Below are 23,396 nucleotides of genomic sequence, written 5' to 3' on the forward strand. Positions count from 1 at the left end.
TCTCTAAAATGGAGAGGATAAAATCAGAAAGTTATAAAATTCTTTTTTCCCTCTTTCCTAATTCACCACCGCCTTTAGACTCGCTCATACTTTGCGCTGAAGTAAGCACGAGGGAGAAGAGGAAAATGGGGAAAACATGTTCGGGATTTGTTTATGAAATTTATGCTAAGTCAAGGTATAAGAAACCCGGAGAAGCAGGCAGGCAGGTAAATTCGTCTCTGTCAGTCAGCGTCGGCGACTGCGATGCTCTCCGACACGTCTCGCCTCCCGCGCACCTCTAACTTTCTCCCAGCGATCTCTCGCCGAATTGTGACAGCAGCGTCGTCGTCGTCGTCGTCGTCCGCCGGAAGGATACGATGCCGCGCGATATATACTCGATGCGCTCGTATCGAAAGGTGGCGAGAGAGTGGGGGATCGGATAATAGGGTGGAGGGACCAAGTTCCGCCGTTGGAGCGGGGGTTTAGCGTGCTCGTGGTGGGGGTAGCAGCGTGCCAGGGGTGGGGAGACCTCCACGTCGCAGAGCACCGAGGATGGTGCATGTCGCTCCGGCCAGCGCCAGCTTTCAGTCAGTGTCGTTCCGGCCGCGGTCTCGTACGGTCGCGTTCAGGGCGAGAGATCGATCATCCGCTCCTCGCCTCTTCAGCCTTTCCTACCTTCGGTCTACTTTCGTCCCGCGAGACGTCCCTCGGCGCGTCGAGGATATTTGATCGCTCTTGGCGTCGACGTTGAAGCTCGTTCAAGATGGGCTAGATCGTGCAAGCGGGAGATGAAAATCGGGCGGAGTCATGTCTGAGACAGATAGAAGAGAATAGAAGTTGGAGTCTTCGTCGAGTGATCAGTGTGATTGAACCTTGAATTCTATCTCGACGTATCGTCCAAGATCTACCGTCGTAACTTTGCGACTGATAGTACTGGTGGCGTTGGTGGGTCCGAGGACCATTGTAAGATGAGCCCGGCCTCCCAGGGCGCCCTGGAGGTGGAGCGTTACATTGGCAGCTGCCTCATCTCGTCCAACGTGCGCGCCGGACTTTACGGCGGCAAGTCCGCGACCGTCTGTCGGAAGCAGGAACAACAGGCAGCGACGGTACGCGGCGGCAAGATTCGAAATTGTTACAATAATGGAGGACCGGGTTATCTCGGCTTGGTCGATCAGCAGCAGCAGCAGCAGTGTCAAGTGCAATACGCCGGTCCAGGAGGCTGGACGGGCGCGCCGCTGATATCAATGACGTCAAGTCCGCGTAGATGTAATCAGCGATCGTCACCGTCGCTCGGCCAACAGCAGCAGCAACAGACAACCTGCTGTGCCGATCAGCAGCAGACACCGCCGGGCGGTCACAAGAGTCCTCTGTCCAGGCTGGCTATTCACACCCAGGGCGCGCCTCTGATTTTAACCGGGCGTTTCTACAATCGCGGCAACAAGGTACACGCCAACAACAGTGGCAGTTCCAATGGTGCCGTTAATATGTCGCTGGTCGGCACGTACGTTCATAATAATAACCCGTCCATGACGAGTAACGTGAACGGCGCGACGAAGAGTCTGACGTCGAGACTCATCGTTCATAGGCAGTCAACGGAGACCGTAATGAAGAAGCAGCCGTCGACGACGATTTCCGCGAATTCCAAGGCGAATCCCAACTCGGACTGTTCCTCCACTGTGGCAAAGGAGAACGCCGGTTCCTCGAGTATCGCGAACATCGACTCGCTGAGTATCGCGAGCGACGAGAGTTCCGGGTCCAACAACTCGGAGAACAGTCTGCCGCGCATAATCAAGCCGCGGAAACGCCGAAAGAAGGACCGCAAACCACCGAACAATGTCGTCGTCGACGGGACGAAATCGGAGGAGCAGCAGCTGGTGACGACGACGACTACGACGACGACGACGTTGCAGCGGCAACAATCCTCGGGAGGTATCGGGCTATCCGGGGACCAGATGGGCGTCGTGAAATCGTACGCGCCCACCTGCTACGAGCCCAGAATTTACGACGCGGTCGCCCTCAGGAATTACCACAGGAGGCCACCGGCCGCTCATCATCGGGAGACCGTCTACGGTGGTTGCAGAGCGCCGACGATGCCGACGACGGAGATGACGGACGGCATGAGCAGACAGCAGCGGTATCATCGGCATCACGTGCAAGTGAAAGTGCTCGATGACAACCGTAACGTGGTCTCGACGTCGATGCGTGCCGCAGCCGCGCCGCCCAAGGGCTACCGGCATCATCATCATCCTCATCATCATCATCATCATCATCATCATCATCACGCCAACGGTAACGGCAACTGCAACAGCAGTCTGCCGCGACGTTACATTCACGAATATGCGGGCGAGTCCTGCGAGGTCAGAGACGACGGTCTGGGCCCCACCTGTCAGTGCCGATACTGCGATCCGGCCGGTCTTATCTGGGACGTCGACCGGAACGGTTACTCGCCGTTCTTGACGGCGCCGCCGCTCCCGGCACCGCCACCCTCGTCCTCGTCTTCATCCTCCTCATCAGCCGTCGATTATTGTCCTCGCGGAGGTCATTTTGGTCAGATCCCGCTGTTTCTCGCGCCGCCGGGTTCGAACCTTCAGGAACGCGCGCTCGACAGACTCTTCGACGAGCACCCTCGACAGGAGGTGGACGATAGAGACGCGGGACCCGTTTCCGGGGTAGTTTTGAGGCGCAGCTGGAGCGATCCGACGAGTTACTTCAGCTACGGGGAGGAGATCGTCGCGCCGACGAGGGACGTCGGCGTCATCGGCGATCGAGGGGGCCAGGGTTCCGAGGGCGGGAGACACAAACGGACCCTCTGGCGCGGCGACAGCTACGGCGGTGCCCCGACGAGTTCGCCGACGGGGGGCGTCAACGGGCACCCGAACGCGGGCCCCGGCGGACTTGCTGGGTCCCCCAAAGGCCTCGAGGTTTCCACGGAAATTATCACGTCGCCCAACGGCCATCGCGACCTGGAGATCAAGTTCTACTCGTCGCCGTCGCCCGTCGAGGAGGACAAGTCGTCGTCCGGCCTCATCGTCGAGGAGGTCGACGACGACGAGAACAACGGGGACGACGACTTCAGCGACATTTGGAGTTACCACGAATCGAAGCTGCAGCAGGACTTTCGCACTCTGTTGCAGGCGGAGGAGTGAAACGGAGCCCTTTAGTTGGGGCTCCATCGACTTGTCATTTGTTTCTCTTGCTACTTGAAGTGTCCACGTGCGTTCGCGTAAAAAATTTTGCTCGGTGGAGTGCGAAGTGACAGCGAAACGACGACAACAGCGACAACAACAATAATAACGAAATAATAATAACGAAAATAAAAATACGGAGAGAAATGGAGTGTGCGTGGATGTTGACGACAAAGTGTTCGGCGCACGTCGGTACAGAAACAAAAATACGACGACGTTTACCTTCGTCCGTTCGTTTCGTTTCGCGCGCAAACACAGAGCTCGATCGAACACGCTCGGCCCCGGAGTCTCTCGCGGTGTCTCTCGCTTTTATGTGCGGTCGAGGGTCTCCCGAGGGCCAAGTGTCATTTTACGAAGCGCGAAGCCGCGAAACCTCGACGAGACGACGACGAAGAAGAAGAAGAGGAGGAAGAAGACGATGGGAGGGCTTCTCTGCTAACGGTGTTCGTAGTACACGCGTGTTGCACGCGACGCGATAGATCTCGACGGATGGATCATCTCTTTGACGCTTCTTCTAGGTGTCGTAGTGAATTGACTCCGATCAGCGACGAGAGATCGAACCTCGTCGCGAGCGTGTTTCAAATCCTGGAGAGATCGAGGGAATGTGTGTTTTTGTGCGTGATCTGCTGCATCTGTCATGCATCCTAAGCGCGATGAATTTTGCTCGCAGTGGGTTTTGTAGTACAACAATCGTTGTAGAAGCAACGCACTTTTTATGTCTCCCCTTATACTTGTGCAAGGGACAAGATTCGCTCGGAAATCCGGAGGCGACGGATTTAATTGAATTAGTCTCGTGGAAAGAAGCTGTCAGTTTGTTCGGGGAATAATTATTAACGTCGTTTGCGTACGTTTTCGTTTGTAAATCGTGTAATCGACTTATCCTACCGCTTCAACTTGCGTCGATCGATTAAAGAGCGTTGATTAACGAATTCTGTCAATTTATAAATGACTGAGCTATAAAAAGTGTTTAGGTAATCCCGGCTTACGGCAGTATTTTAATTACGTACCGATTCTGTAGACGCGGAGAGTAGGCAACTTTCTCTTTATTTAGATTTTTTTTCGTAACTCGTTTTCAAACAATGATAGTTGTACTATAACTTACGACGAGAAATCACGCGTGAAGAAATGCCGGGAAACAATATAAAAGAAAAAAAAAAACGCAAGAGTGAAAGACGTAAGAGACGCGAAAGGGAATAAAATATATATAAACGTCTCTCTCCGATATTTTATGTAATACCAATCAGAATATCGAAATGCCTTCAGTAGACGTGGGACCACTCATCTCTCTTTTTTTTTTTTTTTTCCATTCTTCCGCCATATCTGTTTTCCGATCGATTTCCCCTTCGATGATTTTATCTCGTCGTATATAAATTTATTCCACTTTATTCTCTCCCGGGTCTCCGACGTCTCCGATTCTTCTTATTATTTCATCGTGTCTCGGCAGTACACATAATTAGATATACGCGTAGAATTTCAAACCGTCGCCGTTTTTTTACGCGTAATTAAGCAGCGACTACCTTCCGCGATGTTCATTAATTACGAAAGGAAAAGAAAAGGCGACGATTTGTTTGCATTCTAGGCGCGCGGACGCGCAACACTCTCTTTAATCACATTAAATCGTCTCGGCCAAATTTATTTATAGCATACATCACTCGAAAAGGTTTTATTCAATCACGCCTCGCGCGCCATTCATATCAGAATACATAGCTAGAGAGAGCGAGAGAGAGAGAGAGAGAGAGAGAGAGAGAGAGAAAGGACCACCAGCTGTCACTATTACATGACGCCTAGAAGAAGCATCGCGAGGGGGTTAATCGCGAGGGTTAATCGCGAGATGCACTCGATCGTCTCTCGTACACCAGCGCACTCGGCGATGTTACACACCCGGCTTTTTCTCGCCGCTATCGTTGTTGAAGACGAGTAGCGGCGACGTGACCGTTTAAAACGTAACGTAGCAATTAATCGGAGGGAACGGTCCGATCGTAATCGACGTCTGCGCCTTCCACCCCGCCCCCTCTTTCGCGGCCGATAGTAGGTCGAACTGTCGGAGAGAGGATCTTCTTCTTCTTCTTCTTCTTTCTTCTCCTTCCCTTCCCGAGGGGCTTGCCTCGCGTGAAAGGAGAGCTACCGTCTTCGTTTAGTAACTGCGTTTAATCGCGCGCTATCATCCGCGTTTTATCGGATAACTCGGCACACAACGGTTCAGCTGGCTGACTTGATAACCGGGCGACTGCGAGAAAGTTCGTAACGTTGTTTCGTAAGCGCGTCCCACCTTTCGGCCTCATCCTCTTGCGCTTCTCCGTTTTACCGTTCGCTGCCCCCTGCTAAATAACGGCAGACGCGGATCGGGTAAACTCGTTATTGATTTGTCCCAATATCATACAGTTTATACTAGTGGGACTTTATCTCGCTGTCTCCCGCCGGACGGACTTGAAACTGGATGGGAAAGATATTGTCGCGCGCGTTCCCGTTACGTAAGGATATACCTGTCACCTCTAGAATCGATGGACTTCTCGGTAACTCTCAAGATTATAGCGTTCGTCTCTCTCGAGGAATTTAATTGCAATTAGCATCGTTTTGTATTCTTCTGTCTCACAAGAAGCTTTGGGATTTGGGATTAATTTTATCTTTTGAATAACGTATAAAGCCATCGATTACGTATAATACTTGCATACACTTAGAAATGGAAACTTGTGTATTCTTTGCAATTCCGCAACTTCGATAAGGATCTTAAAAGTGACGAGAAAACCCATCGTTTCTCTCATCGATGAATCATTAGATGACTTTTGTTAACATAATCGATCGAAACGGGAGGTCGAAGCTCTCGGGATTCTGCGAGGGTGGAAGGTGCGGCAGGAATTAACCGCGGCAGGATCAATCTGTGTAGACTCGAGGATATACTATATCTATATTAGAATGAAAGGCCATCGCGCAGATTTACACAGATCGTAGAAGCGAGTAAACGTAGAAGCGAGTCGATCAGTCACACGCGCACGTCTATCGCGATCTGTGTCGTGATAGGTCGACTCGTTCTTCTGTAAATCTGCGCTCGATGATCTAAAGAGAGAGAGAGAGAGAGCGTTGATCGAGGAGACCGAGGTCGTGCGACGAATCCTGCGTCATTTTGTATGCGATATACGAAGACTATCACCCTCTCCCTTTCCGCATTTTCCCACAATATACCTACATGTCAACCAGACGAACAAAACACGCATTACTACGCGAGCCACCACAGCATTGTAACGAGTCATCATATTCACCGCCACAAATGCAACACGCACATGTACACACACATACACGCAGCCAATCAATACCACCTATCGTTATTAGAACCCGTAAGTCTAGAATCTATAAGGCGATCCATTTAGATTATTATCTCCGTTGTCTATATGTGTATAGAGAAGAAATCGCGCGCGAAGACGGCTCGCCTTTTGCTGTCACGATTTCGTGAAGCGCGCGAAAGTGGAAAAACGACGAGGCACGCCTTGGAATCTAATTAAATGGATATTTTTTTTTATATACCGGGTATCCCATTTTAAAGGACCCACTCAAATATCTCAGAAACACTGCGTTAAATAAAAAAATGTTTCCTACAAAAGTTGTAGGGTTTCGAGGGGGACATAACATAGTAATATTCATATGACCTTGGGCGGCGTCTCCAAGGTCAAGTGAAGGCGAGAATAAATTTTTTAAATGGAAACCCATATTTTTTATTATAACATCTTTTTCTACTAATTAATTTGAACAACTTTTATCTGAAGCATTTTTTTATTTTCTTCAAAATTCATTCTCACCTTCACTTAAGGTTAACCTTCACTAACCTTGGAGACGCCGCCCAAGGTCAAATAAATATTACTATGTTATGTCCCCCTCGAAACCCTACAACTTTTGTAGGAAACATTTTTCGATTTAACGCAGTGTTTCTGACAATGAGATATTTGAGTGGGTCCTTTAAAATGGGACACCTGGTATACGATACGTGTGCGTTTCGTTTTGGAGAAAAAATTGGAGCAAAAAGAAGGGATGAATATATATATTATAATAACGTATGATAAAGCGATGAAGAAATACAGAGAAAGGAGGTCTGTAAAATTGAGATGATATTATATCATCTCTTTATATATAATATATATAATTAATATTTATATATATAATATCTTTATAATATATATTATATATATATATATATATTATATTATAAATATATATATTATATTATAATATAAATATATATCACGCATTATGAATGCAAACTGCAATCGGAGGGTTGGCGTTCTAGTTTTGCAAAGTGTACGCGCGGGGCGGAATTGTGCTCGTGAATATTTATAGCTGCCGTTTCTCCAAAAAGAAGCGCGCGCTCGCGGATTAAACTAGGAGGAAACCGATGAAATCTTGTTAGTATTCAGTACGCAAACACACTAACATATACACACACATCTCGCAGCGAAGGGCAGGCCGTAAAAATTCTCCAATGACGACCGTACGACGTTCGTTTAGGCTGTAACGGGTGCGTTTTGTGCCAAGTTGTGACGTTAGCGAGTTAGCGTGTCGCCCGACAGCGAGGGCGAAGAATGATATTAGCGATATTTCTCTCTCAACGCGCGAGTGTCCCACGTTGCGACAAGTTTTATTGCCAAGTGGCGACAGATAAATATTTTCCTTGGCTCCCTTGTTAAGGGGCAGAAGTATGCGCGCATAATCACGTGAGAAAATCGCACGTGAGAGAGAGAGAGAAAGAGAAACAGTGTGCTTTAATAACATCGTCGTCGATATTTTTCTTTGGGAGTTCTTTACTGGTCGCGCCCGAGGGAAAAAAGTCTATTTGCAAATGTCTATTCGATGTTTTATCCGATTGCACGTAATGTTTGTTGACGCCGTATCGACGTATATACAATATTTTCGATTGTATTTTGTACACATAATGCACACGAATGCGCTATATGAATGCATCGAATGCAGTGTCTCTCCGGCGGAAACGCGCTAAAGCCAAAAAATAAGTCGAGTGATGCAAGATCCTGTGTTTTATAAGATCAATCCGCAAAAGCGATCTCTTCTTTTTTGTATACAGGATGTCCCAGACTTACCGGATCAATTAATGAGAGATTCCTAGGATTATTTGGAGACGATTTTTCCTCAACGAAAATGTCGAGGAAGGTCATTTTTTTGCAAGCTCCCAATTTTTGCATCATATATCTTTGTAATTAATAAAATTAAAATTTTATTTAATTAAATTCGATCTGAAATTAACTAAAATATGTAGTTTTGTTAATATTTTATTTCCACAAGGCTTAGGTTTGCGAAAAATTCTTTATCTTCAATCGCTTATATTTCGAAAATTAGTGCCTCGACATTTTCACTGAGGAAAAATCGTTGCCAAATAATCCCAAGAACCATTAACGAGCGATAAGTCTGGGACATCCTGTACATATATAATCGGTCTTTCATTCTATTAAAAGTATTAACGAGCATAAAATCGCGCCCCGAATCGCGTAATGGATTTAAATGAAAGGATTAGAGGAAGGATATATTACAATCGCATAAGTTTCCGCGCGCACTTAAACTCGGTTTAGACGAGTTCTGTCTCGTTTTTGCTATACAAGCGTTTCTATTACAAAATTTCCTTCGTTCGAGAGTTATGAAAGTTACGGCTTCGCTTACGGTAACACTTTGATAACTCGACAATAAGACTCGTAACGCGCGCTTCTGCGAGTTGTAATACTGTAAAAAAAAAATATATGCAGCTCGTATAACGCATTTATGCACTTTCGGAAGACGAACGTCAGCGATTGTTGTGAACAAAAATTTATTGTAAAAAAAAAAGACAAGATTGTACAGCGCGTTTTGTTATATCACACGATCTCTTCGCGAGAAATATGGCGAATTTAATGTAACAGTCAAAATTACAAGTGTCTTGTCGATGCGCGGATTGGAATGACTTCTGTTGATTTAATTTGTTACGAATCAATTTTTTTGGCGACGAAAGTGACTTATTAATTTATCGATCTAATGTTAAGAAATTTATTAAGACACTTGTGCGAATGTTGCGTGAAAATTTATGAACAAACGAGATATATAGAGATAGATAGATAAATAGAGAGAGAGAGAGAAAGAGTGTGTGTGAGAGAGAAAGAGAGGGAGAGAACGAGATATAATTTGTTTTTTTGAAAAATAATCCCATCGTTGAAGACGCTTCGCAAAAAATCGTCATCATCTGGTGCCGCCTGAAAGTTAGAACGTTGTATGTGAAAGAAATTTTTTTTCCCTTTTTTTTATACGTCGTTGTTCCAAATATTCGCCATTTTTATTTACCGAATGTCTAGAGAACTATGACGAAGAGTGACAAATATTGGAGAAACTAACTACTGCAAATATTGAAGAAACGAGAGAAATATATGGAGAGATATAAAAAAAAAGGAAGATAGAGAATGTGTGGACAAGTTAATAGGATTGTGAAATGCTTGACAGCGAGATAGTTTGCGTCGACAGATCCTGCCGTTTTCGGAAGCTGGATATTTTCGATATTATCGCAGCTTTTCTCCGTTTTCTCGCGTGAGAGAGAAAAGTTATATGATTTATATATATATTTATAATTCACGAAAAGAAAAGGAAACAGTCTTTGTACAACACAAAAACTCGCAATTCAGATCTCTAGGGATAATTGTGCGAAATATTACCTAAAAATAGACTCGCTGGATCGACGAGAACACTTAAATACACGCAAACATTTATTTTTCCCGTTTTACTTAATAATTCGGTAATTTTCCGGTGCTCCGAAGTCGTTTTTCCCAATCAGCTGATCCAGGTGATCGCTTCAGAAATCGTGCTTTCCGCCTGATCTGATCTCTGACGAAGGCAGAGGGAGAGACTCGAAAACAGCCGAAATGGAGGAAATTAATGAATTTAATGAACGTGCGATTTAAATGATTCTTTATCGATATTCTCTTCTATCTATATTTTTTTTTGTTCCTCATGTCGAGATCGTTTTTTGATTCTCTCACCCTCTTGCTTCTCCTTTACATATTTATTTCACTCACCGTCGATTGACGTTAATAACGTATTGTGATAATGCAACGATATGATACATACATGTAAACACATAATACACACAAATACATACATATACGTACACAGATACTCGGCTCCGCTTCGTCGTAATAGACTGATCAACCAAGCCGACCTATCAGCGTCGCCTATAGTGCTATGTCGCACTAACTCGAATCATACTGTTTGGAAAAATCAATAAAAACGTCTTTAATTTATCCATGTTTATCACCTTTTTTATTACGTCCTATATATTTATAGATTTATATTAGATTAATTAATGTATCTGATAGAAGAGGGTAAAAATATGTCAAATGGATATATATATTATATAAAAATGTGTGATATATACTTATTAAGTAATAAGTGAAATGTAATGAAAATAATTTTTATGATTCAAACATATAATTAAAGACACAATTGCACTAAGATTATACAAGCAGAATCAATTTCAAGAGTTTATAGCATTCAAGCAACTTTGATAATTAATCTTTATTATCTATATAATCTATAATTACTCTATAAAATCTTTATTACATACAAAAAATTATAGCGATTTTAATATTTGTGAATTTTTTATTGCAAATTTTTTGTATCACAATTGTTTTTAATTTTAATATTAATTTCATGTTTATACTATTTCTATATTATCAATGATAAATTAGTGTATCGTAAATGCTTCTCTCTAAAGTTTTATTGCAGTTGCTCAAATGAAATGAATTTAATGACAAATTGAGAGCCTTTTTTTCTTCACAGATCGCCGATCTGTCATCAATTTATTCATGCAAGAATAACGATATCAATTCTCGCACGTTTATTTCTGTTTTTTTTTGGCGAACGGATTGAATAAAAATCCACTGGGCGTTCGATTTGCACGTTTATTCGAATAAAAATTACCGGGATGGCGATTCCGCTTGTTACATGTCGAAAAGTACAGAGTCGCGCATGATATAGCGCATGACATATTATAATGAATTTGACTTATGCTAACAGAGAGAGAGTCCGATACGTATTTAAGATTATACATATCCCGTTGGCGATTTATCACGCGAACGGTGATTTAATATGCCCGACAGAAGTAACGACGTAAAATACTTAAGTCACGATCGCTCGACATTACGACTAGCATAAATGTAACACGACGAATGTAAATATCACATAGGCGCAATCAAAGAATTAAATTTAAAAGTGTCAACTATTAAGACATAAATCCTATTCGCGTTTCAACCACTCATTTCAGACATTAATATAGTTCCTTATCGATTATATGTGACCTAAGCAGTGACATAAATCGTGTACGTGTTGATCTTCATGAACTTTCATAATATAATGTTAATCCTGGAAAGAAGGTAAAAAAATGCATAATTTTTAATCGCATTTAAAAATTATCTTTTAATTACGCATATATATATTTTATATTTATCTTTATAATATTTAATTTTGCAATAAAAAAAAATTAAAAGTCACGTCATTTTTCAATGATAATAGAGATCAAAATTATTTTTTTAATTGTGCACATACACAGTTGAAAAATTTGTGTTAAATTTAACAAATATCACCTGTCCCAAACGGTCCACAGAAATTTTTGTGTTAATTTAACATAATACGGATATGTTAAATGATGACACGAATACTGTGTTAATATTTTAACATAAAATAAATGCAAACTTCAAGTAAGCTTAAAAGAAATTTTGTGTTAAATTAACATAGTTTTAATGTAAAAATTAACTAAAAAAATTGTTAATTTTACATTTTATCATCCCCACTTATATTATAAAGTAAAATTAACATTTTTTCCTGTAAATTTTAACATAAATCTTGTCACTAATAATATCGAACATATTTATTGTGTAAAATTAAAAGTAAATACACATAGTGTTATTTTTACACTTTTTTCAGTTATTTTAATAATTTAACATTCGAGTTCAATTAACACAATAGCAATATGTTAATTTAACACATGAATGTGTTAAATATTTAACACACAAATTTTAACGGGAACCGTTTTTAACAAGAAAACACAAATTTTCAAACTGTGTATACATATTTTATATATTTATAATATTTAATATTGCATGGAGAATAAGAAAAAAAGTTTCTACGTTTCTACATTTTTCAATGATAAGAGAGATCCTAATGTAGGTACTTAAATGCCACTTCGATAACTAGAAAAGTAACGATTTTGCAATCGCGATCCTTCTCTTCATTGGTGGCGCGATCTTATCTGCTCAAGTACCGTTTATGCATCGTAATTTCTCGATAAGTCCTGCCGATTTCATCGCCGCCCCCGCATGTGCGCGAATTTCATATAGGCAAGCGAGCACATACATATGATTCTCGTCAAGTCGGGGGAATTAAGGTTTATGCACTTGGCGATGCACATCGGATCGTCGTCGTTCGACATCGGGCGGCGAATGCAGTCCTCTCTTCCTTATCTCAGAATTGAGTAATGGCCCTTTGGCCGGTTCGTGTGGGTCGGTAAACTGCTATAATTCGCCCACGTCTCGCCGCACATCCACTCCCTGTTTACTGTTAACATCGGCTCTTTACATGTCTGTTCCACCGCACCCCTTTTCACCATCGATTACTTACCGTAAAGCTGATTCTTGCCGTCCGCTCATTGCAATTGCTTATCGCCAATTGCCGATTTCAAGGACCGCAGAATATTTTCGTATTAAAGAATTCTGTTAAAAGAAAAATAACATTTATATACATATATATTTATATATATATATATATATACATTTATATATTTGATATATATATATTTTTTTATATATATTATGTGATGGGGGGATATATATTAATTAAAAATCATAATAACAATATTAATATATTATGATAATATATGTATCTTGATATCACATTATAATGATATTAAATATATCACATATATTGTGTGTGATGTGATAATATATATTGATATAATATAAATAAATATAGTATATATTATTATAATATATGTATTAATAATATTATATAATAAAATAATTATAATATATTAATATAAATTATGTATATAATATATTATATATATATTATATATATTAATATATGTATATATATTATAATGGACGTCTAAATTTATATAATATATATTTCTCTTGTAATTTATTTCCTATTTAAGAGTTCTTTTGCATTTATTATTCGATTATTCGATTAAATTTTTCTGTTACGATTCTCTTTGCGCTCGGAATCGCTGTCGGAAATGGCTATTCCAGATTTCTCAGTCGGAGATGAGAGATGGCCATAAGCGGCGGATTCAGGTCACGCTTGCGGTCAGGCTCAGGGTCTCTCGCCTCGTGTCGAAATGAATGTTCGTAATCAATGACACTTCATTAGCTGGCCGACGCATTGCCTAACAGCCTGCGGCATGCTGTGTCGATTGAATTAGCCGATGTGTTGCCTACGTACGTATATATGCAATATAATCCCTCTGTCTTATCGCGCGTGCCGTTACCTGGGATGAATCATTATACCGGTTCGAATTAAGGACGTCAATCACGATCGGAGGGGGGGGGGGGGGGAAAGCGAAAAAGTAAAAAAAAGTCGGAAATTAGTATGCCGATGTGTCCACAACAGACATAGAGAAGAGTCGATCGATCGAAGCTTGCGGACTCTAATCACGAGATTTGTTGCCATTGTTTCAATCGTTATCTCGCGAATACAGATTCGTTCGAGTGTCTCCGCTACTATCTGTTGAATCGTGTTCGAGCGTGAAAAAATCGCGGATAGAGAGACGCGTGTATCGAGGGGAAACGACACGTATCGAATTATTCAAAGAGAGGAGATTAAGATGCGCGCGTTGCAACACTTGTGTATTTTCTGTTGCGTGCATCAGCCAGATGCGGATCGTTTATGCAACATCATCGTAAATTTAAATAAACAAGACGATGAAATCTGGAACTATAATATTTATACCGATTGGGATTTATGTGCGGATTCTCACAGAGCGATTCTAATTAATTTATCGATGCATTATTTCATCGTCTGTATAGTGAACGTAATGAAAACACGTTTCTTAGTTAGTCCCAAGTTGCATATATGTATATCCTCTGAGCAGACTCGATACTTTGAGTTAAAATATTGTTTATGTTTAACGATTACATACAGGGTGTCCCGTTTTAATTGACCACCCCTAAAAACTTTTATTTTTGATTGTACACAGTTGGAAAATTTGTGTTTTCTTGTTAAAAACGGTCCCCGTTAAAATTTTTGTGTTAAATATTTAACACATTCATGTGTTAAATTAACATATTGCTGTTGTGCTAATTGAACTCAAATGTTAAATTATTAAAATAACTGAAAAAAAGTGTAAAAATAACACAATGTGTATTTACTTTTAATTTTACACAATAAATATGTTCGGTATTATTAGTGACAAGATTTATCTGTTAAAATTTACAGAAAAAAGATGTTAATTTTACTTTATAATATAAGTAGGGATGATAAAATGTAAAATTAACAATTTTATTAGTTAATTTTTACATTAAAACTATGTTAATTTAACACAAAATTTATTTTAAGTTTACTTGAAGTTTGCATTTCTTTTATGTTAAAATATTAACACAATATTCGTGTCATCATTTAACATATCCGTATTATGTTAAATTAACACAAAAATTTCTGTGGACCGTTTGGGACATGTGATATTTGTTAAATTTAACACAAATTTTTCAACTGTGTACAACAAAATGCTTTGGATAAAAGTTGTTTAATTTTAAATGTTTTTTTAAATTAGAACAATTTTATTTAAAGAAACATAAATGACCTTCAAATAACCTTGAAAAGTGCCCTTCAAAAAAGTCAGTAGCGCCATCTTCTGTCCCTCTTCAAATCAAACAATTTTTGTCTGAAGCGTTTTGTAAAAAATAGAAAAGTTTTAGAGATGATCAATTAAAATAAGACACTTTGTATGGTAGATGAAGGTTTGTGTTATATGGAACTAACGCGATTTTTTTTTCACGTAATTAACGCGCGACTAAATTCGATATCACGAAAGTGCAGTGCATGAAAAAGATTGCATAAGATAATGTATGATTTGTATCATTAGTTGTGCACACGAAAATGTAAAGTCAAGGGAAGGAATTTTCACACTTCGATTTCCACTGGCAAAGTATATAATTATTTCAATGTGTAATTTGCCATTCAACATTCACCTGATAGAGTCGATCAATATTTTATCACGCTGATATGTAATTTCATATTCGATATTACCACATGGCGATATTGCCACATATTTCGACTTTGTGTTACGTATATTATAGAAGGTTTAAAATTATAACATTCTTAACGTGACTTTCACTTAACTAAATCAAATAATTATTATTCAGCATATATTAAATACTTTGAACGCAATCAAATCTGCTTATCTAAGGTTCTTATATAATTATCCGCTTGGTACATAAATTTTTCCATCTGTTATAATATTCATGTAACATGTTTTTTTATCACTTTTTTAAATAATTGAAATTAATTTGAAACGTATATGACTAAATAATTTTTTATTCAATATTATATCAAACAAATTATTAGCAGAATTATTCCGAATCTTTGCTACGTTCTTTTTATACAGAATTTCTGTTTAGAAGAGAGAAAAAACAAAGATTCTTACACATATATGCACCGAGAAAGATTGTTTGTTGTATGGAATCTCTTTCTTATTTAATAAAGAAAATAATTTTATTTAGTATATATTAAATATATTGAACGCTATACATTTTTATCTTGAATATATAATTATCTACTAGGTGCATAAATTCTTCCATCTTTTATAATATTCATGTAATATATTCTTTATCACTCTTTTTTAAACAATTCAAACTAATTTGAAATGTATAACTAAATTTTTTTTTCTATGTATTAAATTATGTAAAATTATTAAAAATATTCCGTGAATCTTTATTGCGTCTTTCTGTATAGAATTTTTGTTTAGAAGAGAGAGAGAAAAGAAAAAGATTCTTACGTACATATGCACCGAGAAAGATTGTCGTTGTACGGAGTCTCTTTTTTATTTATTAACAAATAAAATAATTTTATTTAGTATATTTTAAATACATCGAACGCAATATAATTTTACCTTGAATATATAATTATCTACTAGGTACATACATTTTTCCATCTTTTATAATATAACATATTTTTTTATCATTCTTTTTTAAATAATTAAAATTAACTTGAAATGTATAACTAAATAACTTTTTATTCTATATATCAAACAAATTATGTAAAATTATTAGAAAAATTATTATTCCGCGAATCTTCACTGCGTTCTTTATGTGTAATATTTTTGTTTAGAAAAGAGAAAGAAAAGACATGCACAAGAAAGATTGCTTAAGGTTTGTTGTACTCTCTTTTTTATTTAACAAATTATATAATTTTATTCAGTATATATTGAATACATATTGAACGCAATACACTCTTGAATATATAATTATCTACTAGGTATATATAAATTTTTTTCATCTTTCATAATATTCAACATGTTTTTTATTACTTTTTTTTAATAATTAAAATTAATTTGAAATGTATAATTTAATAATTTTTTATTCTACATATTAAACAAATTATGTAAAATTATTAGAAAAATTATTATTCCGCGAATCTTCACCGCTTTCTTTCTATATAGAATTTTTGTTTAGAAGAGAGATAAAAAAAATGATTCTCACAAACATTTATGCCCGAGAGAGAGATCGTTCAAGGTTCGTTGTACGGAGTCTCGTAACGCACTAGCGTAGTTTCTCGCTAATTATGCGACCTGTCATTAAGACGCTCGCGAAAAAAAGAAGAAAAAATGCCAAGGGCACATAATACCGACCCACCGTTGCACCGTCGCGTAAGCCGGCTGTTTTTCATCCTCGGTCTTATAATCACACACACTTTGTATCGCCGCATTGGCACCTCTACACTCGTTAGTGCTTCTTGGTTCGTTCTCTCGTTCGCGAAAGAAGAGAGAGAGAGAGCTGTATCTCAACGACGACGCGTTCGCTTAAGTATATTTTAAGAGCCGCGCCGTTTCCAGTCAATTTGCATCTGAATACGAGCGTCATAATGGCCTGAACTTTGCATACGTGACCTTGTCGCGTGTATCACGAGCAGAATGTGCCTGGGTAAGAGGGAGAGACAGAACGCTGTTGTGCGCCGGTATTTCGCCGCCTATATGGTCGCTCTTAATTACGACTATTAATACAGAACGAAAGTGTCCTCGTGGACGGAGCAATCGCTCGAGAATATATACGACGTGCTTTATAATTTGTAAGATCGAATGTTAGAGTACGGCGCGGTTTATAAAGCCGGTCGCGGAGCGTAGTTTAGTGTTTTTAATCTTCCGCCGATGATCGATGATGCATTTCTCGTCCAACTATACATTCGATAGTAGTTTTACGCTCTAATATTCTAATTTAATGGATGTAACTCATTTTTTTTTCTCGCACATTCTCGTGTTTGGAAAATATTCTGTCCGAAGCACATTCAACATTTCTGGCATTATTCGCGAATAATTGGTATCCATTATTTATCCGAGTAATTATTCGAATAAAACTATTGTCTTGTGGTGTCGGAGTTTGCCGATGTATATTCGGATCATAAATATTCATTATTTAATTATTACTCGCGCGGGATGCGAAAAGGCACTTTACCACACAATATCGTGTCAGAGGTTCATTTTTTTGGAGATTATGTAATCCATATTATTTGAAAGTAAATTTTATATATTGTATAATTTATTTCATAATTTATTTTATAATATATTTTATAATTATATATATATAATTTATTTTTAAATAATATAGTTCACACAATTTCTAAAAAAAAATAAATCTCCGACGAAAAAAATATACATATGAAAAGGAATATATAAAACATGAATATATATGTATGTATATTGATCGTATAGTTTACTTTTGGATAAATATATGTGGAAAGGTCTACGCGATAAATTTACGTATAGGGTAGCTCGTATAAACGCAGTCAAAATACAGGTAAAAAGACTTCTCCCTGGTAACGAGTGGCAATTACTATATAAGAGCGATAAGTGCACGGTGCTTATGCGAGGTAGATCTTAAAGCGGCGGTCGTAAAGAAAATATTTAACCGCAGTAAAACAATCAGCGAATGTTCTTTGTAACTTCGAAGGTTCACGGATCGCGATATTTTTTCTCCACCTTCGCGCTTTATCACAGTTTCGAGTCAAAATTGAATCCTCCGAACGCGACTGATCTTGCCCCCTATTTTATTAATTAATTAATTTATTTTTATTAATTTATTTTTATTAATTTATTTTTATTAATTTATTAATTAATTTATTTTTATTAATTAATTAATTTATTTTTATTAATTTATTAATTTATTTTTATTAATTTATTTATTAATTAATTTTTATTAATTTATTAACAGAAATCAGAAAATTATTACACAGTTGAAAAATTTGTGTTAAATTTAACAAATATCACATGTCCCAAACGGTCCACAGAAATTTTTGTGTTAATTTAACATAATACGTATATGTTAAATGATGACACGAATATTGTGTTAATATTTTAACATAAAATAAATGCAAACTTCAAGTAAACTTAAAATAAATTTAGTGTTAAATTAACATAGTTTTAATGTAAAATTAACTAAAAAAATTGTTAATTTTACATTTTATCATCCCCACTTATATTATAAAGTAAAATTAACATTTTTTTTCTGTAAATTTTAACAGATAAATCTTGTCACTAATAATATCAAACATATTTATTGTGTAAAATTAAAAGTAAATACACATTGTGTTATTTTTATACTTTTTTTCAGTTATTTTAATAATTTAACATTTGAGTTCAATTAACACAACAGCAATATGTTAATTTAACACAAAAATTTTAACGGGGACCGTTTTTAACAAGAAAACACAAATTTTCCAACTGTGTAGGTATAATATAAAAATTCTTGAGAGAAAATTATAAATATGTATATACATTGTGACAATTTTTAAATATTACCATATTCACACTTATTATTTATATTAAGCTGTTACATATATTATTAATATTCATTAATTATATCATGAAGCGTTATTACCACTTGTTAATCATGCTAATTACGCTGTTACATTTTTATTAGCTTTTTAAATAAATTAAATGTATCGAACCGAAGCGAAAGTGTAGAGGAGCATCGTAATTTTCAGTTTTCTCGCTGACTCCTCGTAAATACGTTATTACTCGAGGGGGGGGGGGCAGAGGAGGGGGGTGAAGGGGGGCAACTTCTACCCAGGGACTTTGCGTAGAATTTATTGCTACCGCGTCGTTGCTGGCATAAATCGCGAATTTAACGGTCGCGTTCTCCCTCGTCGAAATTCCTTCGATGAGCCCCGACGTATAAAAAGTATCGGGTTTTAACCTTTTCCAAGAGCGGGGAATGCCCTTGTTTCCTGCGGTTTGTAAAAATAAGGGTTCGCCTAACAGTATCGAAAAGTTTTTAACGATTCGCCCCGTCAAAGCACCCTCTCTCGCCCCCCCACCCATTTCCACCCCGTTTTATTCCTCGCGATACCATATTACTCCCGTCATCGATTTACTATCGAGTGGATATTCCTCCGGATTTAGTAGATCGGCCACGGTTAATGTTTTAACGTTGCATAGCGAGAGTTCTGCAAGTTGGCATACAGCCGTGGCTAAAAGTGCAGTTTTTATTGAATTACGATGGGTTGAAACAGGATAGAGAAATTATTTAAAAAAAATTACTGCCTTCTACAATTTATACATATTTATTGATCATCTGATGTTTTAAGTGTAGGAAATATCGTACATATTAAAGATACACTTGGCGTTTTTGCCCGAGGCTGTATCTAATACCTACCTACGATATCGGGACCTACATCTCTTGCTGATACAGTATTAGCGTATTATCGAAAATGAGATAGCGCGAGCATTCGATGTTTAATCTATTATAATTGCGGGTAAAAGTGGGTCAGAGCGTTTGTTTAGTGCTCTTTGTGCTTGGATTGTATAAATTGCTTAACTGCTGAGAAATCGCGTATACGGAATTAAAGCTGCTTAGGGTATCATTTTATTACATCGTGATTCCAATGCGGAAAACAACCTGGGAATGTCTGATTCAAATACCTATAGATCGATATTCGAATTGCAAGGATAAGATCTAACTCGAAGTAGAATGCATTCGGATTAATCCGTTAACTACCAAGGCAAATAGATTCTCTTCCAACAGTTTATTTTTATCGCTTTTATTTTTTATATATTCAGCAATCAGCAGAGATGGACGATAATTCTTGGTTGTTTTGAAAGTTGACCTCCTTAGCAATATACGAATTCTATAATCATTCATCATTTTTAATTTGACGATGATAGTTTAGCAGAGTTTAATAATCTAATAGTAGGGGGAGAGCACATTTTAATTAAATATATTCGTGAAATGGAATTTCATTTCATATATATTATTTATAAACTTAAGAGTTTTGTGAATCTGCTCTAAAAATTCCATTTATTAGTTTTATATATATAATTACATAGATTTTTTTTTCTAATAATATTTATTAAAATCATTTGTTGATTTTTTAATTATTTAACTGAATTTTAATTAATAAACTATATATATATATATATAATTTATATATAAATTAAATTATATATATGCATATATATTGAAATTTAATAATTAAAATTCTTAATAAGGAAAATTAAATATATGTATGCAGGTATATAGCTGAAAAAACATATATGGAGTAATTAAATACGTCATTAAATTTTTTGGACATGATTTGGAGATGATTTTTCTTCAATAAAAATGTCGAGACACCAATAATTTTAATTAAATTATAAATATGATTGAAAAAATAAGAGCTTCTCGCAAACTAAACTTTGCGGAGTTAAAATATTAACAAAACTACATTTTTCAGTTAATTTTAGGTAGAGTTTACTTTAATAGAATTTTAATTTAAGACTTATTATTAGTTACAAAGATACCTGATGACAAAGATTGGGAACATGGAAAAAATTAAGACCTTCGCTCGGCATATACGTTTTTTCAGTTACACCCTGTATATATATAATTAATTTTCGTTATTAAAAATTTCAACTATACTGAACTGGGATGAGATACCATCAAGCAAACAATTATCGAGCACACGATACCGATTATGATTGCGAGCAGATCAAGTTCACGGAGCTTAGCTTAGCAGCTATTACGTCAAGCATCGTTGGGGAGAATCCAGTTGGTATACGCATAACAGTTTACGAGCGCGTATACGCGATGAGATGCGCAATGTTGTTATACGCGGGCGTTAAACTAATGGTTAGCGAAACGTTATCAGGTGAACCGCGTCGAGTTGTCGGCCACCGCCCCGCCTCGTTGACATCGCGCCGCACTTATGCCGCCGGGGTTATCGTGTTACCTAGCATGGCATTCCCTGCCACCTGGCTCTGCCGGTGACACGTTACACGTAAATCATCGCGCGGAGAAACAAACGGAGTCACCCTTCCGTTGCTGCTTCCGGTCACTTCAAATGTCAACGCGTAATCGTATACCCGGCGGCCAGCAAACGCTTGTGGAATCCGAGACAGAACTTGAGTTTACATCGACTCTTGTCGCATCCGTATTTGATCGGAGGCGTTGCGTTGAAAAAAGCGAAGAGAGAGCATTAGCGAAAGTAATTTTCCGATATTTTTTTAAATAAATAATTTTTAATAGGTAATTTCGCTGATAATTGAAAAGTTTGTCTCCTTTAAATTGACTTTAATCTATATTTAAAAAAAAATAGATTACAAGATCCTTGAAAAATAAGGAAATTCTCATGGAATTTGATTGGAATTCAGGCAATTAAAAAAAAAATATTGCTCCTTTGATAATTTTTTATTCTTATTTAACATTTAAGAAACATATGTCTAACACATCTTTGCAATATTTAAATTTTTATTAAAATTTCATGTGATCTTTTTATTGACAATCTATTTTATCAAGATCTTATATAAGTTTCATAGAAAATTGTTCAATTTTTTAATAGGTAATATTTAAATAAATTAGTACTCCTTATTTATTTAATAAATAAATAATTAAATAAATAATAATATTTAAAATAATTCAATAAATGAATAATAATTTAATAAATAATTAATTTAAATCAATTACTATTTCTTAAGACGTTTATGATAAATTATTTTTGTTTTATTTTTTATCTTATATTTTTGCATTTATTTTTAGCGTTTAAATATAGTGATATATTGCACTTTGTTATTGTCCAGAAAGAATTAATTTTACAATTAATAAATCAATATTAAATGCTAAAAAAAACTTCACTCTTGATAACTTTGCACAATCATATGTATAGAAAACATTAAAAGACGTACACAATAATGAAATTTATTTTAAAAAGCTGTATCTATAAATTTTCTTATTTTACTTGAAATTTTTAACAAAAATACTTGAAAGATCAGGAAATTCTCAGGGAATTTTTTTACAAGATTTGAGTAGACACCCTGATTATAATCAGTTAAAAAAAAATGAAAAATGATAGAGAATATTTGCACACGTTAATTAACTAATACTAATTATAAGACAATTTTGTTGATAATTAAATAGTTTGTCTGCTTTAAATTGACTTTAATCGATATTTAAAAAAAGAAATAGATATTACTCGATCTTTTTCTATTCACGAACATTTATATAATCAATTAAAAAATGGAAAAAAATTATAGAAAATATCTGTACACGTTAGTTAACTAATGCTGGACGTGTTATTCTCTCACGGGACGCTCTTCTATCGTATTTCTAGCGTCAATAAAACCCGAGATTAGCATAAGACACGGACGAGACATTTGACGCATACGTCATACTTAGCCGATCGTAATGCATATCCCGTGACATTGTTTGCGAGCGCCATAAAATCATCCATTCGAGTCCTCGTCTCTTTTGTCGCGGTTCGCTCCCCTTATACATCCTACCGTTATACCTTCTCGCGGAACCCTCAATGGTTATCAACAGGGATTATACTCAACGTTCAACACTTCCGCGCTGCTTTTCCCACCGCGTTACGCAACTCCACGCATTAATCGCCACCATTGTCGAGATGGTGCGAAGAAGTCCTTCTTGGTCCCTTCTGGTTCTCCCGGGACTTAGCGGTGTCTCCTCTCTCTCTTTCCGTGCTGCAACATACGAGTGGTCATACCGGAATAGCCGTAGGGTTGAATTTACAGTTCTCTAC

The 23,396-nt window shown here is 37.3% G+C and overlaps 2 protein-coding genes across 9 annotated transcripts in view; both read left to right on the forward strand.

Annotated features, from left to right (window-relative positions):
• Nucleotides 1–23,396, forward strand: part of LOC145943462 (CCR4-NOT transcription complex subunit 6-like) — a 588,057-nt gene that overhangs the window by 118,728 nt on the left and 445,933 nt on the right. The window lies entirely within an intron of this gene.
• LOC145943511 (uncharacterized) lies at nucleotides 533–10,424 on the forward strand. The gene has a single exon (XM_083051077.1). It carries the CDS (start codon nucleotides 948–950, stop codon nucleotides 3,123–3,125), a length of 2,178 nt encoding a protein of 725 aa, XP_082907203.1. The 5' UTR covers nucleotides 533–947; the 3' UTR covers nucleotides 3,126–10,424.

The sequence above is a fragment of the Prenolepis imparis genome, unplaced genomic scaffold (genome assembly GCF_030444845.1).
Source record: "Prenolepis imparis isolate NDT839.2.m4 unplaced genomic scaffold, iyPreImpa1.0 SCAF_12, whole genome shotgun sequence".
Taxonomy (NCBI): Eukaryota; Metazoa; Arthropoda; class Insecta; order Hymenoptera; family Formicidae; genus Prenolepis; species Prenolepis imparis.

Bases quoted from the DNA above. Each gene is read 5' to 3' on its own strand.
- LOC145943511 (XM_083051077.1), top strand. From the start codon at position 948: ATGAGCCCGGCCTCCCAGGGCGCCCTGGAGGTGGAGCGTTACATTGGC.